This window comes from Phalacrocorax carbo, chromosome 8 (assembly GCF_963921805.1).
Source record: "Phalacrocorax carbo chromosome 8, bPhaCar2.1, whole genome shotgun sequence".
In the NCBI taxonomy this organism is placed as follows: Eukaryota; Metazoa; Chordata; class Aves; order Suliformes; family Phalacrocoracidae; genus Phalacrocorax; species Phalacrocorax carbo.
The window spans coordinates 795,438-821,618 of NC_087520.1; the positions used below are offsets into that span (position 1 = coordinate 795,438).

Here is a 26,181-nt window from a genome sequence, read left to right on the forward strand (position 1 = left end):
CCTTAAAAACTTTGGGACGTGCAACTGTGCAGACTTATCACCCAAAGGCGCTGCCCGGCTGTGGGAGCTGTGCTGCGCTGCCCAGCTCTGCCTCGGCTGTGGGTGCTGGCAGTGCCCTGGGTGTCCTGCCTGGGGTGCAGCCCGGCCCATCGGTGCGGGCTTAGCCGGGGAGCGGTGCCGAGCAGCCGGTCCCTGCGTGAGGAGAGCCCTTCCCTCGCGGGGGGTTTGGTCGGGTGCCCCCTTCCCCGGAGGCGCTGCTGCAGCTCGGTGCCCACAGCCGGGCTCAACGTCCCGGGGCGCCGCGCTCGGTAGTGATCTCGTTGCGGTGATGTAACCGTGAAAGGTTCATTTGGGGCTCAGTCCTGGAGGAGATGGATCCCCCCCACCCTCACCTACGCCGTTTGCACTGGTGTGTGCAGGACCCTGCAGCCAAATGCCTTTTTGATCTGAAAACCTCTTCTGTTACCTTGATGCATTTTTAAAGCAGAACTAACGCGTTAAATCTAAGGAATTGCCCTGTGTTCTGCGTGGAGGGAAAAGCAGCATTTGTTTTATAATGGAATGGCAGCTCCGAGCAACTACTCATGTTTTTAAAGTACTTCATAAGAGCAGGGTTGTGTGTGCCTGTGCAGCTGCTGTAGAGCTGCATAGCCCAGAGCCGATGCTGTACAATATACATTGCTGTGTAACCAGGGTGGCAGGGAGCAAGAGCACGATCAAGCCAAGGGGGAGATGCAGCCCAGGGCTCGCACCCACCCAGCATCCTCGCATCCTGCTTCTGGTGAAACTCCTGGGTGACCAGTACCCCTCAAAACCTGTCTTTTCTTGTGTTGAAGGTGGACTGGGCGGAGGATTCCAGGTCACGGCTGAAACGAGCTACCCCAGCACCCAAGAGCAGGGTAATTCACTGGTTCGGGTCTGGATCTGGCCCACGAGTTCACTCTCGCTGTGGGGTGATCTCGGCAGGACATGCAGGATGAGGTGGAGAAGCTGCTCCTTGGTCGTCTCGTAAACCCCCCCTCGCTCCTTCCAGGGGCCCTCGTTGCTCCCGAGAGCCGGAGCAGCGCGCTGCCACCGGGCCCCGCAGCAACGCCCCCCTTAGCTGCGGGTGTCCTGGTTAAAAAAACTCCCAGCGAGTCAGCCTGAGTCGTGATTCTCTCTAGCCATCCAGTCCTTCTCCCTCACCACCCACCGTGCAAAATGCCTTGTTTTTAAAAATAAAATGCACGAGTATTTTATAGCGGTGTCTCTCTCTGCTGCTTCTCGTCCCCTTAGGGATGTTAAACTTGGATAATGCCCAATAACCCAGGATGTTAAACCTGGATTTAATGCCCAATAACCCGCCCCTTCTGCCAGATCACTGTGTTGCAGCAGTTTCCTGATCCAGCAGCGGCCTTGAGAGCGCGAACCTAAATTGCCGTCTTCAGCTGGGACTTGTGGTGTGAAAACTTAGCGCAGATTTATGTGCTGTTCTAGGGAGAGCAGCAGCGACCCAGGCGCTCTGCAGCTGCGGGGCTTGTGGCAAAGGGGTAGTGCCGTGGGGCATCGGCAAGGGGCGAGGCTGGAAGCGGCAGCAGGGTCCTGCCCCCGCGCCCCGGCCCTCCGCGCCTCCTGGGACTCGCTTCGAGCCACGGAAGATGGAGGAGAGCGCTGCGCTCTCCTCTTTGCCGGGGATTTTGGGGCGGGGGCAGGGAAGTCAAGCAATGCTAAATATTTTCATTGTATTTGCTCGTAGGTTCCTGCTGGGGGCAAAGACGGTCAGAATTAGAAAGCGGGAGCTGGAGCTCAGACCGGCTGAAACCGGGCTCAAGCCGGAACCCGGCCGGTGAGACGGAGGGCAAAGCTCCCGTCCCCAGCGTCCGCGCCAGGTAATCCCCCCCTTCTGGGCCATCTGCTCCCAAGCGGCCAACCAGCAACCCGAAACGGGAGTGAAAATAAACATTCCTGGGTTTTTTTTCATGCAAAAAGTTTTAATGGTAACGCAGCAGCTTCCGCGGGACGGCGTTGCCCGGGCGTCGGCGCCCAGAGCCCGGGTGGCCCCCGCCGGGCTGAGCCCGCGCGCGCACGCTGCAGCTCGGCTGCCGCTTACGCTTCCGCCGTGTGAGGTGCCGTAATCCGCTTGGCTCCAAGTAATTTAATGAATCTACAGGCTACAGATCTAAACATTAGTGCTATAAACTTAGACAAATAAACTTCTGAAACTTAAAATGTTTTTAAACCGTTGTTTTTCAGTTACAGAAATACAAAATAAATATCTTGAAGGTTAATACAAAACAGAAAATGAATATCTGTTTTTGTTTATTGGCTTCTTTCTTCTCCCTAATAGTATGTTAAATTGAAAAAACCTTTTTTAAAAAATGAACTTCACATCATGGAAAAAATATTAAGCGTCGCTAAATTTGTACAAGTGTGTCTAAGCATTAAACTAAATATATGTATTTTAATTATTCCTCCTACCCATCACCAAATAAGAGAAGATTCTATATCCTACTGTTTCTAAACATATACATGTAAAAATAGTCATTTCTCTTTTCCCATTTATAGTAACATGGCTGTAACATTTCATTACAATGTCCTGGGCTCAGTGCAGAAAGACGACGACAAAATTCCCTGGTCTGTTACGTAGGGGAGCAAGGTAAATTACCGTTTGTTGGTCCCTACTGCCTTTAAAATGTATTTCGGTTGGAACTTTGGTATAAACGCGTCTTTTTTCCCACGCGCAGTCTTCACCGGCCCGACCACCGCGAGGCACGTCGTGCGCCAGCCCTCGGAGTGGTTTCTGGCCCGCTCACAACTTCCCATCTGAGGCAGGTGCGAAGCGATCAGCTCGTGCAAGCTCCCACTGACCTCACTGGTAAGTCCCCGTCGCTTCACCTGGGCAGTTTTGGGTTCTAAACACTGATATTTTTAATGTGTATTTTGAAATGTTACTTTTTAAACGGGGGAGATACTGAGACTTAAGGCAAAAAAAAAAAAACTGGAAAACTTGAAGTCTATAGCTATTATTACACTTCTGGTTGCACAAATGAACCGCAATAGCTGTTGGGCAATGAATAAACCTGCTGAAATAATGATAAATGTACACATGAATTTACACATTCCTGGGCTGCTCAGGGTGTCCAACTGAACTGTTTTGGGGCCAGCGCTGGCGTTCCTCTTTCCCAGCACCAGGCACGGAGGAGGGTGGGCGAGGGGCCCCCCTCCCGCCCGAGGGAGGGCTCGGAGGCTCCGCGGCCGCAGAGCGCAATATATTTTCATTATAGGAACACATTACACTCCAGTACACCCGCAATTGTATTTTGCCTCTCCTAGCGTTGTTTTCTTTGCGCTCTGCGCTTCACGTGATGGTTTGTGGCAAGATGGAGGACGGCAGGCTTGGTGGCCCAGCAGGGCCAGGGCTCGGACAGCCTCTCTGTACCAGCGCGAGTGCTGCCGAGGGGACGCGTCCCCGGGGGGGAAGGGGTGGTCTTCCCCTGTGGGCTCTCCGGGCCAACTCGGGGATGACAAAACAGCATCCCAGGGCTGATGTCTAACCTCTCTTCACTGGGGAAATGGGCTGAGGAGAGTCTGGAGGGTGGGAAGACAGGAGGGAAGTTATATGTATAAAAAGAACAGAACCCTTGAAGAGCTCGCCCACCTCCATGTAAAGCTACCACCCTCCTGCCGGCATGTGATGCCTGCCTTTTCATTGCTACCCAATTAGAAAAAAAAAAAAAAAAATTGGATGACAGCAGCCAGAGGGGGACAGGGGTTTGGGGCAGATCCTCGTGGAAGGTGCAGCGTGCTTCAGGTCAGCAGCCCAAAGCTGAAAGGGAAAATGTGGTTTGCTCGTGCTGGAAGAACCCCGTGTGTGGTGCTGCTTGCAGAGCAAAGGTGGCCTTTTAGTCCGGTGCGCTTAGAGAACTGCTCCTCGGCAGGCCCAGGTGATGCCTCCCCCAGCATGACCGGCTTCTCCGTGCAAAGGGCGGCTTGTCGGGCGCTGCCTCGCTCGGGGCTCGGGGCAAGGCTCCGGGTTAGCTCCAGGTGGTTCTGCTTTAGCCTGGGCTGTTGGACGAAAAAGGTCTGGGTTCTAGTCCCTTTTCCTTGGGAGGTTCCTTGGTGAAATAACTCAGTCCAGATGCTTCCTCCTAGGTGTTGCTGGGGAGGAGTGGAGAAGGTGAGGAGGACTTAGCAATTTTGCTCCGTGGGCTGCAGTATGAAGCCAGTGGGCAGGCATGTCTATGGGAACAAGATGCTTATTAGAGCTGTTACTTTAAAATATACCTTGTTTTCAGTTCTCTCTCCCTACATATTTTGAATATACTTAGGGCATTTATCACCATAGCATCAGAGCACTGAAATATCCTGTGCAAGAAACTGAGATATCTGTCCCAAAATAGCTGCCTGCTCTTTTACCAAAGCACCGATTTTGCTGTCAGTGCTTCCTTTCCCTGCCATTTCCCGTGACTGTGCGTGCGTGTGCGCAAGTGTCGGAGCTCTCTCTGTCCCCATCAGCCCCATGCTGTCACTTGGTGTCATAAGGCAGCGGCTTCGGGGCCAAATCCAGGAGATTTGCGGTGCTTATGGTGTGTTTGTCTTAAGACTTCAGTACCGTGTAACGGGCTGAACGGTTTTGCAGGCTTCCCTGTGTGCATGGGTGCTGTGAAACCTTATTGCTTTTTATCTCTGTGTGAGAGGATGGGAGGGTGGCTTTGCTCCGTGACAGGCAATATTCTGAACTGATAACGTGAGCGGTATCTGGCTGCTGCGAGCCCGGATGTGCAGAAAGACTTTATGGCTTGTGAAGCCTTAAGGCGCGCTGAGCGCCTTTGGCTTTTCCTGATGCTCTTGGTGTCCCCTGAAGCTTAGAGAATCTGATAAATCAGGCCAAAGGAGGTGCTGTCTTTCCTCGTATCTGGCCTTTGGCGGCAGGACGGAGGTGTGAGAAACCGAGCTGCAGTCACTTCTGTCTGTTGCTCTCTGAGCTTTACATTTTGCAGCCCCAAACTGAACTTCAAATTCTTCCTTGCTGCCTGCGCTCGCACGCCTGCCTCTCACGGGCAAACCTGCCCCTCTTGTAGATTAAATTTTCAAGGTGACCTACTGCAGCGTACATCTGTCTGAAGCCCCCGGTGAGTTATGGTTTGTTTTCTTTTTGCCCCATATCTTCAAATGCCTCTCTGCATGCGGGTTGCACGGTGCTCCCTCCTGCCTCCCCGGTCTCGAGGAATGCTCCTCCCTAGCTCCTGAGGAGCCAGGCGCCGGGGCCTCGCAGGGCAGGGTTAATTGCCGATAACAAGGGAAGATCTTTGATTGGAGCTGCTGCAGAATCCCTGGCTCATCCCCTCGTCCCCAGCTCCCTGGGGACACCGAGCTCTGGTGCCTTTCGCTGTAGAGTAAAACCGTGGGATCGGCACCGGCTGCGGTGCGTGTGCAGGGGTGGGTCCGTCCCCCTCCCCAGGGCGCAGCCCAGCCGGCTCCCGGCCGCGCCACCCTGCTCAGCAAACAGTACGACCAAGCCGGCGCCGTTAGACCTTGGCTCTGTTACACGGCCTGAGGTGAGGACATCGGTTTTTGGGGGCAGTAAAACGCAGAAGTTCCCCTTCCTTCCCTACACACGCCGTCTCTGCCAAGTGTTCAGCCGGGCGCCACATTTCCTACGGCCCCTCCTTTGCCAGCATTCCCTCCGCGTAGTTAATCCTGGTGTAGCTCCAACCACCCATGCCACCGCCTTCCGTGAGTCTCGTGGGAGGTCAACTGCTGAGATGCATGAGGTGCTTCGTCAGCGGGCTGCAGATCAGGTCGTACCCAGCTGCCTGTCCTCTCAGCAGCGTGCAGCGAGCGATCACACCTGGAGGCAGGCATGAGCAGGCAGCCCCTCCTTCCCCTCCAAACCAACGTATAAATGACTGCCCGAGCTGGTCCTGGACATGCCTAACGCAATTCTGTTTATTTCTGAAGGTGCCTGGGAGAAGTGGAGGTGTTCCTGGCTATAGAGCTGGCTCATGAGGTTTTCTGGTTTAGCTTTAAAGGGATGAGAGGAGTCTTCAGCAAAGAACCGGCATGTCTTCTCTGAGATGTTCAACGGCCTTTGAGGTGGCATTGCTGAGGGTCACGCTCACACTCTTACTTGCAGCTTGCGCTGCCTTCTATACCTGGGCAAACTGCACATTTTTAGTTTGTCAGGATTTTTCTGCAGGAGCTTAAATAGCGACAGAGAGCACAAGGTGAAGAACTTGTCCGTGCCATCGGTGGTTTCTGTACTGAAAATCCCTACGGGCAGACGCCAGCTTCCTGCTCCACGAACAGGGAAAAGTCTGAAGGAGTAAAAGAACGGGGGCTGTAGAGTAATAAGTTACTTTATCCACTCCCTTTTCGTAGTTCCAGAAGAAAACCTCCTTCTCTGTGGCTGTGCCAGTGCCTCGGAGAGTTTCTGCTGACCAGCGGAGGTAACTACATGGGTTTTGTACGCAATTAACCAAGGAGGTGATTTTACAGCAGTTTTGGACGAAGCGCAGCTACCGCTGTTAGGAGATCTAGCGGTTGGTGGTTGTGGCTGGGCTGGGAATTGCTGGTCTATAAACCGGCGATAAAAACAAAGTGTGAAACACAAAAGCTGTTGTGCATGGTTTTGCAGGAGAGCGGTCCCAGCCGGCGAGCCGGGCACAGCTCTCCGACTCTGCCAGCTTTTCAGGGGGTTCACAGGAGGGTGTTGGAAAGGGAGTCAGCTCAAAACTGGAGCTGGTGTGGCAGAAGGGCGGTCTGTGGCATGGGGGGTGCTGAATTCTGCTTCCTATCATGTAGACAATGTTTCATGCATCTTAATGTACACTTAAAGCCATGATTTCCACTTGGGGTATTTACAAAAGCAATCCCTGAATGGGTGGGCGGTGGGAAGGAGCTGGAGTGAGCTCACGGGCTGCTGGGACGCAGCTGACAGGTAATTAGAGGAAACCAAGCAATGAAGGGAAGCAAGATTCAATACTCCTGTCTGCAGAGTCTAAGTGACTGTGGTTATGGCATGTCTCTTTCCTCTCCAAATCACCTTTAAAACTGTATTCTGTGTTAAAACTCCTGGACTAAAATGAAACAGAACAGCAAGCAAGGAAGAACCAACCTAACAGAAAAAAAAAAAAATCTGAGTAAACCCCCCTCAAAAGGCAACACGAACCGTCAACTAGGAACTGACTGACTTTGATTTATGGTTTCTTTATCCTGCAGAAGCAGGAAGGTAATGAACCGGTATTTTGATCTCTGTGGGCTTTCCCGCAGCACCGAGGAGATCAAAACAAGCTTAACTATTTCTGATACCTGCACGCTTTCTTCCCCCTCCCGCTCCTTCTCTGGTACCTTACAGGCAGCCTTGCATGACACCAAAGAACATCAGTTTTGTGGGTGCCACAAACACCGTTCACGTCTCTCGCAGCAGCCACAGGGCGGCGGGGCTTCTCCGGCCGTGCTCGGTGCAGCGGGGGCCAGGACAGGACTGTCCCGTGTAGGGATGGACACTGTCCTGTCCCGTCCCGCTCCCTTGGGACCTCCCCCAGTTCTCTGCAAGCCTCCGACTTGCGGGTCGCGAGGGCGCTGGGGACGTGGGGAATGCCTGCCCCTCGCCACGGGACGGGGAGCGGTGGAGGCGGCAGGCGGGTGGGGGTCCAGGGTGCTCGCCCCTCGCAGGAGGGGAGGAGAGGAGCAGGCGCGTGAAGGAAAGCGAGCGGAGCAGTTACCCTGTCAGTTTGCAGAAATGCTGCTGTAGTTCTTCTTGATGGGGAAGGTCAGCTGCCCGGAGAGGTCCAGCGACAGCGCCTTCGGGTGCAGCGCCCGTCGCTGGTGCAGGGGGCTGGAGCTGGGCCTGGGCGAGTAGAGCACGGCCAGCTCGGGGCCCGGCAGGCTGGCTTCTGGCAGGAGAGCCTCTGCCGCCGGCGGCGGCTCCGTCCTGCTGCGCGGCAGGCTCGGGGAGGGCTGCAGGCTGTGCCGCTTGGGTGGCGGGGGGCTGTGGTTCTGGAACCTCACCGTCTTCACTTGCTGCAACGAGAAGGGGACCAGAGTCATGGCGGGAAAAGCAGCCCCCTGCCCCCCTTGCTGGAGAGCCTGGGGTGCTGAGCGGAGGGGGCGGCTGGCGCCTTCCTGGGGGCAGAGGCTGCCTGTGGAGAAGCCCGGTGTGACGCGCAGCTTAACGCGGGTGCAAGAGAGCACCAGGGAAGGGCCCAGCGCGGCGCAGCAGTGCCCCCAGCTATCACAGAGACCCAGGAGGGCCGCTCCAGAGAGCCATCGCCCGCGCTAGTGGGAGAGAGCGGAGGGGAGGAGCGGGTGGGAGCACGGCGCGAGGAGGGAGGGCGGCCTGTCCTGCCGCGCCCCTCCTGGAGAGCCCACCGTTCCTCTCCAGCTGATGATGCTCCTCCTGGGAGCCCCGGGGTCGGTTGGGCTTTCGGGGACTTGTGGAGCGATTTACTCTATGGGTGTCACGGGAAGGGAAAGTTGTCGCTAGGACAATTTGCAGAATTATTTGATCTTTATGAAATTTCCCTCTGGCTGCTTGAGGGGAAAGAAATTTCCTTTCCAAATGGCTTTTCCAGAGCAATGCAGGGGAGATGGGGGAAGCTCTGCAGAGACCAGCCTGACGTATGGTCTGACGCCCAGGTCTGTGGTGTTTGCTCATTCACTGCCAAACTCTCAGGGACCGCGGTGGGATTCTTGCCTGGTTTAAGACTTCAATAAAGTCTCAAGGTCTGATCATGCCTGAACGTTGGTTTACGCTGAAGAGTCCCTGCAGCATCTTGCCTTTCTAAAAGGCTTAATATGAACGTCAGCCAGCAACACAAATACCTGATTTCTTAATGCAGGTACAAATCCCAGTGATTTCTATCAGAAGAAAACCTGGTGAGAATGGAGTGAAGCCCTGCGGGGATTTGGCCGCAGCCAACGCGGCTGACGCTGAACGCCAGTCCCAGGAGGGGCGGGGGACCCTCGGAAGCAGCAGGGAACCGCTGGCCGTACCTTTTCGGCGCTGTTGCGGGACGTGTCTGGTTTCACCAGGATGGACGGCGGGGCTGATGCGGGTGGCTTTGGAGCGGCCTCGCTCTTTGCTGGAGGGTCTTTGGCATCCAGGATCACCGAGCTGCACACAGAGGGAGTTCTGCTTTCCCCTCCTCTGACCACAAGTGCCGGCGAAGCATCGTGGGAGAAGTTTGGCCTTGTTCCTGCCTCGGCCATGCCAGCTCCAGCAGGGACGCTGTGCGGCTGGGGGCTGACGTGCTGATAAAGCTGAAACTGCTGAGGCCGCACCGCAGCCGTGGGAGGACGCCTGAGGGAGCCGGCAACCTGCACGGGGGTCCCTGCCTGCCCCGGCCTCTGCAGGGATCCGTCTGGGGGGAGAGAGCCGTTGGAAGGAGGTAAGTCAGCAGGAATGCAAAATGGTACAGACAAAGCAGAGAGGCAGAAGTGAGCAGTGGTACAGCCCGCGCCGAGAGCCCCGTTTCACAGCGATGCTGCGGGGCTGTAGCCCCCAGGGATCGCCACGCACCTGCCTCCCTGCTCCGGGACTGGTGGGCATTAACGCTGTCTGCCTCCGTGGCCTCGCCTCGGCAGGCAGCCGACCTGCCGGACGCCGGCAAGGCCGGCAAACCAAAACCCTCAACCCCGCTGTGTTTACACAACAACTCAGGCCACAGAAATCTTTCTGTCTTGGATAGAAACCGGCGTGGTTTCTGAGAGCCTGCCCTGCCCTCTGGACCGCAAACCTCTTGGTGCGTGAAGCCCGAAGACCGGCCCGCGCAGCCGGCGTGGCGCGGCTGGGCCGTCCTGCCCAGCGCCCGAGGCGAGGAGCTGCGGCAGCGCTGCTGCGTGGGTGACGCGCGGGTAGGACCAGCCGCAGCCCACGGGGAAGGGGCGAGGGGGGCGACCCTGCTGGGTGACGCGGGGCACCTGCCACCAGCGCGTGCTGCTGGGGAGCAGAAATCGCACCCCCCCCCGAGCAGAAACCTCCCCTGGGGGGGTCCTCACGGGGCCCGGGGTGCTCCCGGCCCCCTCCCCACGGTTTCTTTGAACGGCCAGCAGCCAGCCCTGCTCCTGAGCCCCCCCGCCAGCCCTGCCGTCCCGTGCTGCTGCGTGTTCCTGTTCGGCTGCTCCATCCCACAGCTGCGCTCCCGTCTGCAGCGCGGGAAGCCACACGCTTTATTTCTTCTGCAGTTTCTTGCTGTTCACAAGATTGACCTTTTTGTTTGTTTTTTTTTTAACAGAGCCACCACAGGGAATGAGTCCTTTACAGTAAAACAACTCTTAAGAAAAATCCAATTTCGAGTCTAAAATCAGACAATGGCCCTTGCAGACGCGCCTCCGCCCTGCCAGGGGCACCGCCTGGCTCCAGCAGCAGCTCTGCCTGCAAGCCTGGGAGAACACACCGCTTAGCTGCCCGAATACGCTTGGAAATGTGTTCCTGTGCAGCACGTGCGGGCTGGAGATAAACCCTGCCAGCCTCCTGGGAAAGAATATAACAAACTGAGCTCCGCATAAGACTTCGCAAAGAGTTTTTCTGTGCTGAGTCAAAATGCCTAAAAATGACCAAAATAACCACAGCTGGGGAAAGCCAGTGGTGCGGGACCCTGCCAGCCCTGTTCTCTGAGGCTCCCTCTCCCTGCCCTCCGTCCCTGGGAGGGGTACGTCCTACAGCCCCGGGCAAGTGCAAGTGAGAAGCATGTATTGGATCTTTGCGGAGGAGGAGAAGAAAAACAGAGCTGATATGGAGGCTTTTCCCCTCTGGCTCTCTGCTACATCGAGGCTTTTGACTTCCTCACTTCACTGGGTAACTCCTGCTGCTTTTTTTTTTTATTTTATTTTTTTGTGAAATATCCTTTCTCACCTTCAGGCTATTCATGATTTTATGCATCTCTGATATTTCCAAGCTGAAATTTTTTCTCCTGAAGGAGAAGTTATTCAATTCTCTTGATCATCCTCCTGCATACTTTTCCTGATTTTTACTATATTCTTTTTGAGTTACCAGAAATACGTGAAGTGTTCAGGATACGAGTTCACCAGAACTCCTCCAATGGCACAGATGAGTTTTACCCTCTCGTTCTGAGTTCCTTTCTTAATAATTCCTAATAATACTCTAAATTAACCGTTTTTAAAGTTGCTTCTGAGCATGGAGTTGGAGCTCTCAAAGGGCAGTCTGTGACAATTCCAAAACCTCTCTCCAGAGTGACAAAAGCTAATTTAGGGCCCAAGGGTTGTGTGTGTCTTTAATTAGGGATTATTTCTCCCCATATCTGTGTATTGATGTTACACACACAAAAAGGTATTTTAGTGCCCTGTTGCTGTGTGTTGTGGATTTCAGAGGTTGGATTTGCTGATTTGTATTTTCCAAGATCACTGCAGAAGTCCCTTTTAGAGACTGAGGATATTGTCTTGGAATGGTTCGTGTTTACCTTGCTGGACTTTGTATTTAATTTTCTTTGTTTGCCACATAAGGATACTTCTATGTCTCACAGCTTCCCTTACTCTACTGTTCGTATGTTTTTGGTTAACCAGTGCATTTGGAGCCGCGTTCCTGTGCCTGCTGAGGACACGGTCGCCAGCCGCTCCCCCCGCAGTGAGCCGTGCCGCGCTCCGGTGCGGCGCTGGTCCCTAGGGGTGAGCCAGCTGGCATCGCCCCCAGCCCTGCGTTTGTGCCTTTGCAGGGGATTGACCCCCCATGGGCATTTCACCCCGCTCCCTGCCAGCCTGGAGGGCTAATCCACAGAGGTCGGGGCAGGCTTTGCTACGCTCACCCTGGGAAATCACGTTTTCCCTCGCGTGCAGCCCCTTGCCCAGCGGCAGGATAGCGCTGCCTGTCCTCGGCACTGCAGCCCGGCTTTAAGGAGACCCCTTGAAAAGACCCTTCTCGAGAGCTGGTTTCGCAAAGGGGATGCAGCTGGGTGACAGCGTGGTCACCCCACGTCTGCAAACCTGGGGACGCCTGCCCAGCCGCAGCTCACCTCTGGGGGAGGCGGTGCTGTGAGCGCCCCGGGAACGGCCGGTCTCCGCTCGCGCCGTGCTCAGCCTGACGCAGGAGGCCAGCCCTGGTGGGGACCCCTCGGGAGAGCTGCTCTTCTGCCAACGTGCATGTCTGTCTCTTTTTTTGATGGCTCCAGTGCTAATTGCATGCAGCCAGTGTGGTGTGGGGGGGACACATCTGGCTTCTCCCTCCTAGAGAACCCCCCCAAAGCACTTACTCTTCCTCGTGCTGCCGCGTCCGCGCCGCAGCGATGCCTGTCCTGAGGCTGCCACGGCCGCGCTCCTCCCGGGCGAGGTGATGGGCACGGGCAGCAGCACCGGTTTCAAAGGTCTGCTTTGCCTTGGGCCGTTTTCTGAGATGCTCCCTTGAGAGGAGAGGGAGGAGGTCGACAGCGTCCACGTGGCGTACAGAGAAGGCATCTTTGAGTCGGTGAGATTAGGTTTCCTGTTTGAAAAGAGAATAAGCTCAGACTAGGCTTGGGGCTTTGTAAGGAAAACAGGACTTTGCCCAGCATGGACCTCAGTGGTGTTAATGCGCCTGCACTGCTCCTAGGTCAGGTCTTTGGTACGAAACACTATGGATGATACAGTTAGCTCAGGTTTCTGATTCCATTATAATGAGGGCTTTCATCTTTCTGCACCTGATTTATAAGAAATTATTCCCAAATAGGGTTAGGATTTGTTACAGTGACCCCATGGCATTTCAAAAGGGACTTCCAGACACCAGCCCTCCCTCCGTAATTTGCCGAAACACGCCCCCTCCCCACCCCTGTCCTGCCCGTCCCCTGCACGGAGCACTGGATGGCACCTTCAGCCGGAGCTGTAGGAGGCACCTCTCGGCGCCGGGCAGAGGCAGAGTTTGTGCTCCTGTTGTCCGGCTCAAGCTTCCCCTCCGCTGTCTGGGCAGCTCTCCGGTGCACAGCAGCTGCTTTGGTCTATCCTCCTCCCCTGCCTTCCCTAGAGAGCTCATCCGCATGGTTTCACCTGAAGCCACTAAATTGCCAAAACCCGGTCAGCCTTCCCCACCAGCACACCGGCCACATTCCTTGAGGGAGTGGGCCGCGATGAAGTCCTTTTGCCAACTTTCTTAAAGGAACTTCCCCTCCTCAAAGGAAGGAAAAACCATTCCTCTGATTCTTCTTTACCTTTTTGCCGGGGTGGAGGAGTGATTTATGGTTTAATAACTGAGCAGTGATTCATCAAATAACTCAGGCATCAATTTATTATGAAGAAATTTCCTAAGGAGGATAGAATAGCAGCTCCAAAACCAGTGCTTATGGTTGAAGCTCTTTATGAGGCTATTTAGGGTGACTGGGCTGTGCTCTCCATTATTTGTTTGCTCTGTTTATCGGTGAGGTGGGGCCACGGTGTTATCGGAGGCTATATGGTGAAGAAATGAGCTGGAGAGACAAAGACTAATCACCAGCGCTCTGGAATGCGGGGAGGGTGTGGGGGGGGGCAGTGCTGGGATTAAAGTAGCACTGGGACCTCTGGTCTGAACCGAGCGGTTTGGCAGAATAAAATATAAGCAGAGAAAGAGATGCGGGGCCGGGGAGAAACCAAATGGCAGCAGGAGTATCTGGGAGCATAGGGGGAATGTTTTGATGTGTCGCTAGAAGGCTTTCAGGGAGGTGGAGGCTGAGATGCCCCTGATCTTCCCTCGGTGCAGTCCTTGACCCCGCGCAGAGGCACGGGCAGGGGGCTGCAGCTGCCCCCCAAGCAGAGCCCCCTGCGCCCACCCGCCCCCGCTCCCGCAGGCGGGGCTGGACCATCGCAGCAAGTTTCCAGCCACGGAAACCCTGCTCCAAAGAGTGAAACCACAGTCCTGGGAGAGGTGTCCTCGCTTATCCCCACTTTATTTTTGCAGAAGAAAGTGCATTTAGAAATGCAGTACATTTCTAAGCTGTTCTTCGTTTCTCTGCCTAACCTGAGTGTATCTCAGGGGAACTGAGGGTTGGGCAATTTTTTTCCTCTTCTAAATTGTATATTTTAATTATTGCTCTTTCTAATGCATGTTTATTTAGTTAGATCAATGGCGTCCCATGCTTAAACGCCTGCTCTAAAGACAGTATTATGACTCTAAAGAGCCTTCAGCTTGCAGTTTCCCTTCTGGCAGGAAAAAAAAAGCCAGACCACAGTCATCCAAAAGGAATAAAGGCGAGTCCGAGCACAGACACGCTGCCGTTCATCCTGGCTCCCAGACTAACTCATCCAAATGTGCTGGTTGTGTCACCTACAGGTCTCTGCCAAAGCTCCCGGACTGAATTAAACAGTCATGGGAGAAGCTGCTGATGCCTCTGTCGACGTCCCAGGTTTAAAACGAGTGGGCGAAGGCTGATGTGCTGTTTGCTCCTCCAGACTGTGTGCCCCCCCGAGGGGAACACCGCTGGCCCCCCTGCTCCCTGACTTCTCCCTGCCGCGGCACCCGGCTGTCGGAGGGAGGTGTGATCCCCACGTGGTGCGTGCGGCCGAGTCGGTACACGGGGAAATGAAAGGAGCGAGAGCTGCCCGGTGTCATCCCGCCCGGGCGAGGGGTCCCTGGCCCCTATTAGTGCCGCCGGAATCTCTTGCAGCGATTCCTCTGTGGGAAGAAGCCCCCAAGTCCTGCGTGTTACCCACTCCCCTCTCCGCGTGTTTTTGTCTCATGTAAGAAAAAACAGACCTGAAGAGGGGAGCGACGTAGTTGCTGGGGAAGATCCCCACTCTGCCCGTGACGAGGGACATGCCCCACAGCCAGCCGTCGTGGTCTTTCCCAAAGACGCGGACCCCTTCTCCCTTCTGCAGCTCCAGCTCGTCCGGTCCATGAGCCACGTAGGAATGGAGAGCCACGCACCTGGGGAGGGGGGGGGTGAGGAGGAGGGAAGGCAGCCTCGGGGCGGTAACTGCCCCCGTGCAGGATGGCTGGAAGCGCATCCCGAAGCTGCTGGGTTTAACTGCTGTGCTGGCTTTGGGTGAGCAGCGGCTGTTTGCCCGCAGCCTCTTCAAGCAGCGCTCGCATCACATACTGGGGTGCTGCCATTGCTGTGGAGAGAACTCGCAGGGAAGGCACTGCCCGTAACTTCAGGCCAAAAGCAATATGAATAAAAGAAGAGCCAACAGGAATGGAGAACAAAGCAGATCCCATCAGTGGCTTCTGTCCCAGAAGCGTCAGCCAAGCCAGCCACGGGTGACAAGTGCTCGGGAGGAGAAAGCTGCTCCTCGCTGCCTCACACAGCGAGGGCTCGACTGAAATAACTGATTAAGGGCTGGTGTGTACCTGTCCTAAGGCAAAGCAGCACGACGCAGCGCAAGGCGGATGCTCTGTCCGAGCGATAGCATCAAGAATACGCTCTGCCTTTGAAGCGGGTGGTGAGCCAGAGGCCTTGCATCTGCTTGCCTTAAGCATCGTCTGGAGGAGCTGGGCGCTGTGGGGGAGCGCTGCTCCTGCAGCAACGGGCGTGTTAACCCCATCTTCCTCCCCCTCCTCCTCCTCCTGCGACTGGACCCCTGCAGAGGCTGACACCGGGGCTGGAGGTGCTGCCACTGGGGGCCTTTGAGAGCAAAGTGGACGGAGGAGGAGGTGCACAGCTCCGCGCTGGGCTGGCGGCGGAGCCGGGCGAGAAATCAGAGGTCCCCCCTAGACCTCTCTGGTGTGATTCCGGGGCTACCGCCGGGTGAAGCTTTGCTCTCCGCAGCGAGCCGCGTGTGGCCACACAGCAAAACAGGAGCAAAAGAAAACGGCATATTTTTCAAAACTTTCCCCTATTTGTTCTTTAAAGAACTTTAATTAGACTCCAGTGTAACATGTTTAATTTAATTGCATTGTTGGTTTTTTTAAGGGGAATGTGATCTGCTCTCGAATATTAATGAGTTAGACCAATAGAGCAATCATCAGATGTTATTTAAAAAATGGAAACAACAGACTAGCTGTCTAGACAGTCAAGGACTATCCCATAACTTCTAAAAAGACTTCTCTCTCCCTGTTATTCAGAACAATCGCTTGAAAGTTTGACTTGCAACGCGTCTCTGTGGAGTTACGTCTCCTCCCGCTCTCGCACAGACCAGGTGAGGTTCAGCGCAAGGGAGTTCCAATTCTGCCGTGGCTTATCAGTTTATACAGGATTCATCCTGGAGGGCAGGACATGCAGATACAGGTTTGATGTTGCAAGGCTGAAAAAGGAGCTGCACGGAACAGGCAGCTGATCGAACACGTTAATACAATCCTCATTCTGCCAATTATTTTAAGGTCTTGGGCGTTTTCTCGTGCTTGGGATTAAGTGTGTGCAATAGTCTTGGATGACCTACGCTAACGCATGGAAGTAGCAAATGTCCTGAGAGTAGCACGGGTTTATAGATGTTGCTCACGTGTGCTGGTGCTTCCACAGGTCTGGCCTGACGCGGAGGAGGTGCTGATTACCTGGTAGACAGCTTGTTGTTATTGGGCAGCTGCTACAGTGCCAGGCTGACGAATCTTAGCTAGAGGAATTCGAATCATCATAACATATTATCTGCAAATTTTAACTCTGGGGAAGTTTTAAAAGATCGGATCATTCAAAACACCGGTGACTGTCACCGTCTTACTTAAAATAAGTAACATGGGGCACTTAAGGAGTAATTAGTTTCTTTATATTTAAAAATTTAAAATATACTGTTAACAAATGGGCAGAACTATATGGCTGTAAATAATTGAGGTAAAAAGGTGCAAGGATGGTTCACCTGCTGGGAACATAATTTAAAAAGATGAGCACAGTAATTTGGATGAGGGAATGATCGGAATCTATCTCAAATGTGTCCAGTACTGTACTCACATCCTCCTTCTATATCCATTGATTTTCCTAAACTTAATCTCCGAGGTCAGCTGTGGTAAGTCCCTGTGACCCCCTGCTCCCACCAGCCACGGACGCGCCTGCGTGGATCTGCATTTGGATCGAACACGCGGGAGCTGCGTTTGGGTCTGCCTTTACCGCCCGGCTCACGAGGACCCTCGGCTGGAGAAGCCTCAGGCGAAGGTACAAAAATCAGCCCCCCACCCCCCCAGTCCCCCCAAATCACCCCCCAGTCCCCCCCCATCCCCCATACTTCAGATTCCCTACGTACATATAAGCTGATACGTGGTGCTGCAGGTGGGGAAGAGAGACAATGGCTGCCGAGTGCCCCAGCGATCCTGGCACGGGATAGTAAGATGCACTGACCTACAGGGAGAAAGAAAACAACGAATTCCTCTGAATATAGACTTATTTTAGCCACTGGAAGAGCAGCTAAAACCATTTGACAGGCTTCACCCACTCTTTAAAAATACCCCAAAGACATTTCAGGCGAAAGAGGTGTTTGGAACATTTGACAAAAAAAAAAAAACAAACCACCAAAAAAACAACCCAAAAAAGAGCAGGCGTTAAGAGGAAGAGCCGTGGTCCTTCCAGTTCAACACTGAGACACTCTCCGGGTTGCCTTGGTTGGACTGATGGTGCTTATCCTGCCCTGTAAAGCAGGGACTTGTGGGGACAGCTAACCTGGTGTGTGGGGAGGCTGTCAGAACAGCCATGAGGAAGGACAAATGTAAACAGCCACGACTTCCAGGCGTTAAGTTTGAGCCTAAACCTGTAATTGTAGCTAATGCCGTCTATATGAGATCCGCTCGTGTGGGGAAACACTCCGTCGCCTCTCTCCTTGCGCTCGGTGTTTCTCACGCCTCGTCGTTTGGCTCTGAACAAGGTGAGCACCTTTGATTCATTCACCGTCTCTGGTGCCTGCTGCAGGAAGGAAGAGGAGTTTGGGAAAACAGCATTTCAAGCCCAGACTTTGCTAACCAGGAGGAGACCGTTGCGTCTGCCAGGTGAGGACTGGTGTAATCACTGCTCTTTCGCTTGTTATTTATTTAGCTCCAGCTGGGAGTATTGGCATTGTCTAAACCCTAAATAATACAGTCCATGCCCCAGTGATCTTCTAATAACTATTATTAAAGCTGTTTACCACGTCTGTGGCGTCCCGAGGAGCTGCACAGACCCATGCATACGCTCGGCGCAGACCGTGCCGGGTGAGGGGAGTAGCTGCCTGCCGCGCGGCGGGCAGCGCGAGAGCACGGGCAGAGGCGCCTCGCTTGGGTTTGGCTTTGGCGTGGCCCTTTCCCCACCGTCATTCTCCATCCGTGGAGAGGTACCAGGCACCATAATGCCTCCTCTGTCCTCTTGTATGGGTTTTTTTTCATGTTCCAGGGAGGAACCTCAGCCCTGGTTTTGCTGTCAAGGTAATTGCGTGCCTTGAACACGCCGTACCAGGCCTGCTGCCGCAGCGGGCAAGCGCCATCCCTGCTGCCGCCCGCCGAAGGCGAGAGGTGACTCCTTGGACCTCCCTGTGATCCTCGTGAGGACGTGGGCAGCGTGCTGGGCTGTTCCCGTTCCCCTGTCCCTCCACGTCTCACAGGTCAAGTGATTTCCACCCACTTAGGGGGCTTCCGAGGCGAGCATCCTCTGCCTGGTGTCCTGCCGAGTGCCTGGCCGTTACCCCCGGCCCCAGAACCTGCCTGCAGGGTGTTTTGGTTTGAGTTTGGTGTCAGTTACGTGTCCTTTGGGCTCGCTGGGCCCTGCTGGGGTCCCACGGGCAGCTGCCCCCCTCGCATGGCACTGATCTCTGCAGAGGCTTCACCTGCACGAGGGGACAGCGAGGAGAAGGGGCTTTTGTTCAAAGGGTGAAGGCCATCCAGTAGAAAGGATAGAAGAAATTTTTACAAATGTCACCTTCCCGAGTTAGAGCAGTCCTGCTCGTGTGCCCTGCGCATCGAGGAGTAAATAGAATGACCTCTCTGAGGCTGATAAACTCTGCACCTCCATCTCCAGTGTACTCCGCAGGCTGGAGGGAGCTTCCCGGCGCCAAGGACAAGACGTGGAGATGCTTCGCTTAGTTGTCAGTGCAAAGTGGGTTCTCGTTTCATGGCTGGCTGATTGAATGAGTGGTAAAAAAAATCGGTCCTGGAGCTATTAGATATGGGAAACGTTAATCCTTTTCCAAAAACATCTGAAGAACATGCAGATAAATGCCCCTAAAATACGTTGGCCACCTACATAAAGTACTTCCACTAAGAAATGCTACAGAAGTGCTTGGCAGAGGCATGGGTGCTTGGCAAGGGCATGGCCCTTGGTGAGGAGACCCGTAACGCAGGAGGGTTCTCTGATCAGGGAATTCCTGCCACGCCAGAAAAGGCAGGCGCTGAGCTAGAACCTGCTGGGAGCTGCAGACAACATGCTTTAAAGGAAATATTTTCCTTGCTGGTTGCAAACTTTCGTAGCAATGAGGGTGCAAGGTCTTGCCACGAAAACTGAGAATTTTCTAGGGAAGGTAGACCCTTCCCTTTCACGTGAAAGCCCAGCTATCTTTCAAATGGTGAAAGCAAACCGATTTAAGCTGAACTTTGCTGACCAGTCCTAGCTGGCTGCCTTGTTTACATGCCCAGCAGCCAGGCAGAGGATTAGCTGGAGCAAGGACAACATCATCTCTCTCCTCCAGAGGTGGCCCCTCCCGGCGGGGTCTGGAGCCATGGCAATAAAACCCCGCGCTTCGGTATCGCCTTGCTTTGGAGGCTCTCCAAGGGCTTTGCAAGCATTAGGAGATTAGCGAGGTCTCTCCAGCCCGGGGAGGCAGGGAGGGTTTGTTATCTCTGCTTCACAGGCGGCAGGGCCGAGGTCTGTCGCAGGGACGGAGGGAGCAGCGCTGCCACACCTGGCACCCCACGGCTCTGGGGGCTGGGACAGTGTCCTCGGGGGTATCCATCTGCCACCCCTCCCTGGCGACGTGTGGCTGAGAACGAGCGATGCTGAGCCCAGCCCGGCGAGGTCCCAGCCACTGCAGCCGCTGGGCTGTGCCATCCATGCACGCTCCTCCTCATCTGTTTGCTTCCTACCCGTGAACTTCGCTTTTCTGCTTGTCACCGCGCTGGCAGCACAGCAAACCGCAGGGCCAGAGGTGACGAGGGGGAGGACGGTCAGCCTGGCATCCTCAGGATCCTCTCTTCCGCTGATCTATCCCTTCTAAAGCACAAAAATGTATCCTGGGGTGAACTGCTGTGAGCAAAGCAGTTCATCCCCATTTGAAATTCAGCGCTGCGCATGCTGGCAGGCATTAGCCGTGTTGTGCCGCCGCAGGAGCGCGGCTGCTGTCGGGAGGTGAAAGCAAAATTCCCAGCAAGGCAGGGCAGCGTCCCTGGGGAATCTCAGGCCAGCGGAAAGCCACCGGGCTGGGATGTGGCTGGCAGTCATGCTCTCCAGCAAAGACCACAGGATCTTTAATGATGCAAGTTGTCAGGGCTTTAATCTCTTATTCATTTCAAATCTAATTTCTGGTGGTCATGTCTGTAACGCGGTGCTGGGGCACTGCCTTAGCAAGGGCCTAGGGAGAAAAAAAGAAGTGACTCACCAGCTCTGTTGCTCTCCCGTAAATTAAGTTAATTAAAAACCCCCAGCAACTCCAGCTTCTGCTCTGGACCTGGCTGAAGCAGGTAAGCCTCAAACCATCTTTGCGTTCCTCATTTTCTAGCCCAGGTAGGGTCAGACCTGCCTCTCATACAAATGAAGTTGGAAATTACAATTCTGTTTTAATAACTTTGGTAATCAAAACCTTTGAAATTTGGGGATCTGGAGTTTCTTTTTCCTGTACTGGACCAAAATGACAACCTTTTGCTGGTTTTCCTGATGGAACTGTGTTGAAATGTCCACTTCTGGATGAAAAGCATCCTGTATTTCACCTATCTCTGTTCCCACTCTGCATGGAAGCAGCGATCCTTCCAGAGCCTGCATCAAAGCTGGTTTTGTATTTTCAACAGAGAGGAAAAAAGATTGAATGAAATATATTTCCAGCCAGGTATGAGTGATTTCATCATTCACTTTTGCTGATCTCCTGCGAGTACCTTGCAAGCCCTTATAAGTACAACGAGTTTCATTTTCCGCCTCTCCTTAATTCCCTCTCTTGCTCCATCTCCCTATCTAGCCTGTCGCCAGCACCATTTCTGGCTTGGCTCCTCTCTACAGTGCCCTGCTGACACAGGCAGGCCCCTGTCGAGAGTGTTCAGGAGGTACCTCGTGGGGAGGGAGATTTCCCCTGTTCCATCGTGGGGCAGTCGGGGCTACTGAAAGTTGCGTCCTGCAAGTTTCAGATGGTTTATTACACAGAAAAGCCAAATGTCCTAGACAGCAGATGTCAGGTTTATCAGCTCACTTGAACAAGCAGCACAGGGTAGCAGCAGCTCTTTCTTAGCCAGGTGTTTCCTGACCCAAGTACTGCCAGGCCCAGGGGAACAAGCTCAGCTGTGACTGGGAAGAGATTCCTGCTGGTGCTTTCGGCTGGAGGCGGGGAAGGAGGGCGCAGCTCAGCGCCGCCGCGCTCCCCTCGCCCCGCAGCCGGCCGCTTGCACAACAGGCGCAGGCACAGACACGGCGCGCCACAAGCCCTGCAAACTGGTTCTGGCTCCTGCCTGAGCCTGGCTTGGCACCACAAAGGGGAAGGAAGAGCAGGAGGAGAGCTGGCGGCGGTGCCAGCCGCTGCCGGTTATTCCCTATTATGGGCCGAAATGAGTCCGCCCTGATCCTTGTTGGTGGAGGTGCCAGGCAGGCACATTGTGCTTTGGAAATCCCTACAAACAGCCAGCACAGCGTCTTCAGCTTTGCTTCTTAAGCCGTGCTTTGTTGCCGCGTGTACTCACGGTGCAGCCCCTCCTGCTCCCTCTCCCCCTGCCAAGCGCCAGCATCGCTGGAGATGTGACTCGGCCAGGGGATGTCATGCACAGGGTGCTTCGGGGGGTACTAATGCTCCTCTCCGTCTCCCTCAAACGTGTAGTCTCATAGCTTGGGCCAGGTGTCACGTAACTACAAGCCACTGGAAAATTTGCACTTTTTCTGACCCCCACCCCAAAGAAAGCAGTGAACACATCTGTTCAAAATGTGTGGATTTTTAAAAAAACCTACTAGATCCAAACGTATATTTGCTATCTGTCTGGAAGCCTGTCCTTGCAGGGGAGAGGGATTTAAAGGCTTGGATAGTAACCGGGTCACTTGGTTTCCAGTTTGATTGCTCAGGTTGCTCTGCTGCCCCATCCCCGAGTGATGGCTGACACTAGGACCCCCCCCCCCTTTGATCCTAACCCTTGCTAGCGTCAAACCCAGTTGCAGCACAGCTCCTTTCCTTCCAGCTGGTCTCACGGGGCCATACATCCTTGTCTCGGGCAGGGAAACTGGGTCATTGGAAGGAGGAGAGCATCTCCGAGCGCTCCGTGGAGGGTGTGCTCCCCTCAGCGTGCGGAGGCAAGCAAAGGGCTGGGGTGCTGCTGATGGGGCAGTGCCTTTCACAGAGGGAGAAAAGGTGTGGGGCCAGGGGCCGTGGCTGCTCTGGGACTTCTCTGGGCTCCGCATGGAGCCCGGGGTGGGGAGGCGGACTTTCCCTGGCTCCCAGGGAGGGCGGATGCTGCGGTGCGCGTTCCTCCTGCCAGTGATTCACCCGCTAACCCACGCAGCCGCCGCGGCGTTGCCCGCTGCTCGCCACCTTAGGCAGGTGCCTGCTCCCTTCCCGCGCCGTCCCTGTGCTCGGCGGAGGAGGGCATCGGCGCTGGCAGCCACGGGCTGGGCAAGGGGCACCTTCCGCCCCGCTCCCCCTTGCCCAGCTTGCCCCGTGTACCTCACCCCTGCCTGCCAGCTAAGATTATCCAACCCTGGGCTTTGTCTCCTGGGACAATTCCCACTTAACGACCAGTTAAATCCTCACCTACTTAAGTCTCAAAAGCTGTTCAGTCTTGCCCACCAGGTCTCAGAAACTCCTCCTGAGAGGCTGTGCTGTTTGGGGCTGGCTCCCAGGTGCGTCGAGAGCTGCCACGGCTGCTCCTCCCGCAGCGCGGCCGTGTGTGAGCGCAGGCTCGGCACTCGGGTGAGCCCTGGGGAGGACTGCAGCCTGGAGTCGGGAAGGCTGAGCTGAGCTGTAGGCTCAGCTCCATCTGCTGCACCATATTCGTGACCACCCACAAAGATCCAGGCTACTCAACCTCTCCAGACTTACTAGGGAGCACGAAAACGCACGGAAGCGATTAAGGATGTGATTCAACCCACTCTTTTCTTTACTATATTGCTAATAACGGAAGACCCCAGCTTGATACTTTTACTCTGGGGCTGAGTTTTCAGGGCTGGCAGTAGGCATGCAACTGTTCATTACTTCCGAACTTCTATTTCATCTGGAGTAGTTTAAACCCAAGAAACACGCGTCTTTTCCTTCCAGGTGATGTTGTGTATACGAAACTAATTCCTGTGGAACAACCACACTTTCGTGGATGTGCCGCTGTTTTTCCGAAGTCTCAGCACTTACTATGGACACTGAACTTCCACCAGAAGCTGCTGAGCAGGGTAGACCGACCCTTGGGGTCAGCATCAGCTCTCGTCTCTTCCATTAGTCCTTGATCCCACCACTTTGTTCTGAGCATGAGGGCTGCCTTACCAACAAACTCACCCCCGCAGCTTTTCCGTCCCAATAAATACTAGGAAGGACGAGTGACCTCGGTGGGATATGGCCAGCATGGTCCAGCCTGGCAGTGCGGATCTGGGCTTGCCAGAGAATCTCAACTTTGCCGGTCGGTCATCGCAACCCCAACCCAGAGATGGAAAAGGGAAAAGCTGCAACCCGTGTGGCCCCGTGAACAACATCTGTGTTGTTCTCCTGCAAACGTCCGGGAGCAAAGCGGTTGTTTAGAAGGAAGGAAATCCCAACCCTTCTAAGACAAAATGTTAACACGTTCCCTCTGTTGCTGCTGCTGTTGACAATAGTTCACAGTGAGACATTTTGGGGAAAATGATATTAGGTTCGTGAGACATGATACCATTTCAAGTGAATTATAGTTCTATTGTAAGGCTTCATTTCCTCTCACATAAAACAGGCTCTAACATCCAAAGCTCTTTGCAGGCTATTGCTAAGTACAAAATGCCTGCTGGGTTTTATTGCACAGACACCCAGCTACCAGGGGCTGGCTTATTGCTTTATAAAACGTTAGAGCAACCTTGAATATGAAAGATGCCATATAAATCTAAACAAAACCTTTTTTCTCCCATTTCAGATGATCTGTGAAGATTCTGTATTGAGATCTTTAGTGAGACTGTGAAGAAGGAATGAGACTCTTTTGCCTCCTAAAATGAAGAGCGGATATAGTCCAAAAGGTCAGACTATGTTTATTATCTCAGCCCCAGATTCAGCTTCTCTCAGCATAGTCCCAGGTCTAGATTGGAGACCGACAAGGACTCGCGGTAATTCCCTCCCCTGGCAGAAACCATTAATCTGGACGTGTATAGATGTGGGCAGAGGACTGATTTATGGTAGGGCAAAGACGCTGATTGCTTTTCAGAAGGGCTGACAGCCCTGCTTAGAAGAAGCAGGAGGCTGCTTCATTATTTCTGTAGATGTTATAACGCTGCTGAATTGGCATTTTGTGAGGAACCTTGTCCTGTAGGCAGTTTGCCTTTGGAGAAAACTTTGTGGGTTAGGGGACAGAAACGGAGGTCTGTGCTTCCGCAGTGCCTGCGGGCAGAGTAGAGGCTGTGTTTAGAGATACCCAGACACGTGCTCTCCTGCGCTGAGATTTTGCGTTTAATCGAGTTTTTTGATTAAGCCCGATGCCTATCATTGAGGATGAACACTGGGGATGCTGGGGACTCCTTGTATGCTTCAGACTTACCACAAAAGTTGAAATACCAATTAATAAAAAGAGCAGGTTTCTACTTTCCTTAAGCACGGGGGTTAGATGAAAAGCCTCCTAAAGCAATCGCTGCTCAGTACAAGGCCGCCTCCTCACTGATCTCACTGGGCTTTTATTTGCTCATAATTCAGGGCCCGATTCTGCTGGTCCTACCGTGCCAGCGCAACTTAATTCTGTGAGAGGAGCTCAGAAAGCCTCACCATCGAAGTCACGCAGCTGGGAGCAGCCAATGGCTGGTTTTAGCTCTAATTTTCCAAATGTTGAGAACTGCCTATTTAACCATATAATCTACATGGTTATATGGCGAACCAGCTGTTTGCTTGCAGTGTGGATTCAGGCACACACACACGCGTGTCTGAATGAGCCGAGGCTCAGTGAGCTGCCTTGGGAGCTCGTGTCCCAAGCTACTTTCTAAAATGAAAAATATTTTATTTTGCAAGTTAAGGTCTCCTTAACTTCAGATCACTGCAGTAGGGCAGAAATCAGGATGGGAACATGCTTTATACGCTTTTAGTTACTCTCATAACTTGATTTCTCTTTTTATGAATTCCGTCGGGTCCCTCATCGCTGAAGACAGATCTTTCCAATTCAAAAGGAGGGGAAAAACTCCCAGGCAGCCTGATGCGGATGACATATCCTCCTGACACAATTAGCGCGGGTGCTTTGTCTTTGCACGTTTTGCTTTAGCTTTTCTACTTGCTGCCTGCGCATCGAGCGTTTCCATCCAGGATTTGCATTCTGGAGCGATACCGCTCCTCCAGCACCCGCACGGCCGCTTCCTTACCTGGAGAGGGGTGCCGTAGGGGAACTCCGCCTTCTCGCTGCTCTGGGTGGCCACGGTGGGGTTGCTGGAGCTGATGAGCACGGGGGAGCTGATCTCCAGCGCCTGCCGCTCGGCGGGCGCGTGGACCATCCGGTTGAGGGTGTTCAGGGCGGTGGTGATGGAGAACTGCCGCAGGCTCTTCCGCCTGGAGTCGGGCACCTTGGGGAAAGCTGCGGAGTCCGCGCCCTTTGCTTTGGGAGATGCCGTTCGTAGGGACGCGCACTTAAACTGAGGGGACCAGTGGCTTTTGCCGGTCTGCAGGAGCTGCCTTGCGGTGGTGTTTGGCTGGAAGAGACAAAAAAGGAGACGCGATGGCACGTTTCAGAAGTGACGCCGGGCACAGCACGGCGACCACTCGTTTTTCCCCTTTTTCCTCTCTTTTCCTTTCCGGCAGCAGAGCTGCGGGCAGATTTCAGATGATGGTACAGGCGACCTTTGAAAACTCGTGGCTCAGTCATTTCCCTGATATGTTTTCACCAACAAATCCCGGATGCAAAATTACCAAAGCGAAGCCGACGGCAAAATGGGAATTGGTTTAAAAAACCTGCTGCTTAGACAAGGAGCCGTTACTGAGGCTGCGTGCTCCCCCCCGTACTTTACAGAAAGTTTCGTTTCTTGTCAAGGCCTTTGGCCTGCAGAGGTGTAAGGAGAGCTGGCTGGCTCTCTAGCAGCGGTACGATAAATTTAACTCTAAATC

General features: G+C 54.1%; 1 protein-coding gene and 1 long non-coding RNA gene across 2 annotated transcripts in view; one reads left to right on the forward strand and one right to left on the reverse strand.

Annotated features, from left to right (window-relative positions):
• LOC135314628 (uncharacterized) overlaps positions 1–26,181 on the forward strand; it is a 46,876-nt gene that overhangs the window by 3,060 nt on the left and 17,635 nt on the right. Inside the window, exons 2-11 of the long non-coding RNA XR_010374121.1 lie at positions 837–899; positions 1,736–1,868; positions 2,545–2,635; positions 2,724–2,854; positions 8,823–9,371; positions 10,218–10,780; positions 15,941–16,014; positions 16,808–16,958; positions 17,706–17,782; positions 24,026–24,125. This is a non-coding gene — a long non-coding RNA (uncharacterized LOC135314628). The remainder of the gene's footprint in view (positions 1–836; positions 900–1,735; positions 1,869–2,544; positions 2,636–2,723; positions 2,855–8,822; positions 9,372–10,217; positions 10,781–15,940; positions 16,015–16,807; positions 16,959–17,705; positions 17,783–24,025; positions 24,126–26,181) is intronic.
• The window catches only part of SH3RF2 (SH3 domain containing ring finger 2), a 46,426-nt gene continuing 23,096 nt past the window's right edge, over positions 2,852–26,181 (reverse strand). Inside the window, exons 3-8 of the mRNA XM_064458220.1 lie at positions 25,446–25,769; positions 17,047–17,141; positions 14,633–14,803; positions 12,189–12,415; positions 8,977–9,344; positions 2,852–8,004 (exon numbers count right to left, since the gene is read on the reverse strand). Of these exons, the coding sequence (XP_064314290.1) occupies positions 7,711–8,004; positions 8,977–9,344; positions 12,189–12,415; positions 14,633–14,803; positions 17,047–17,141; positions 25,446–25,769 (1,479 nt within the window). The 3' untranslated portion in view covers positions 2,852–7,710. The remainder of the gene's footprint in view (positions 8,005–8,976; positions 9,345–12,188; positions 12,416–14,632; positions 14,804–17,046; positions 17,142–25,445; positions 25,770–26,181) is intronic.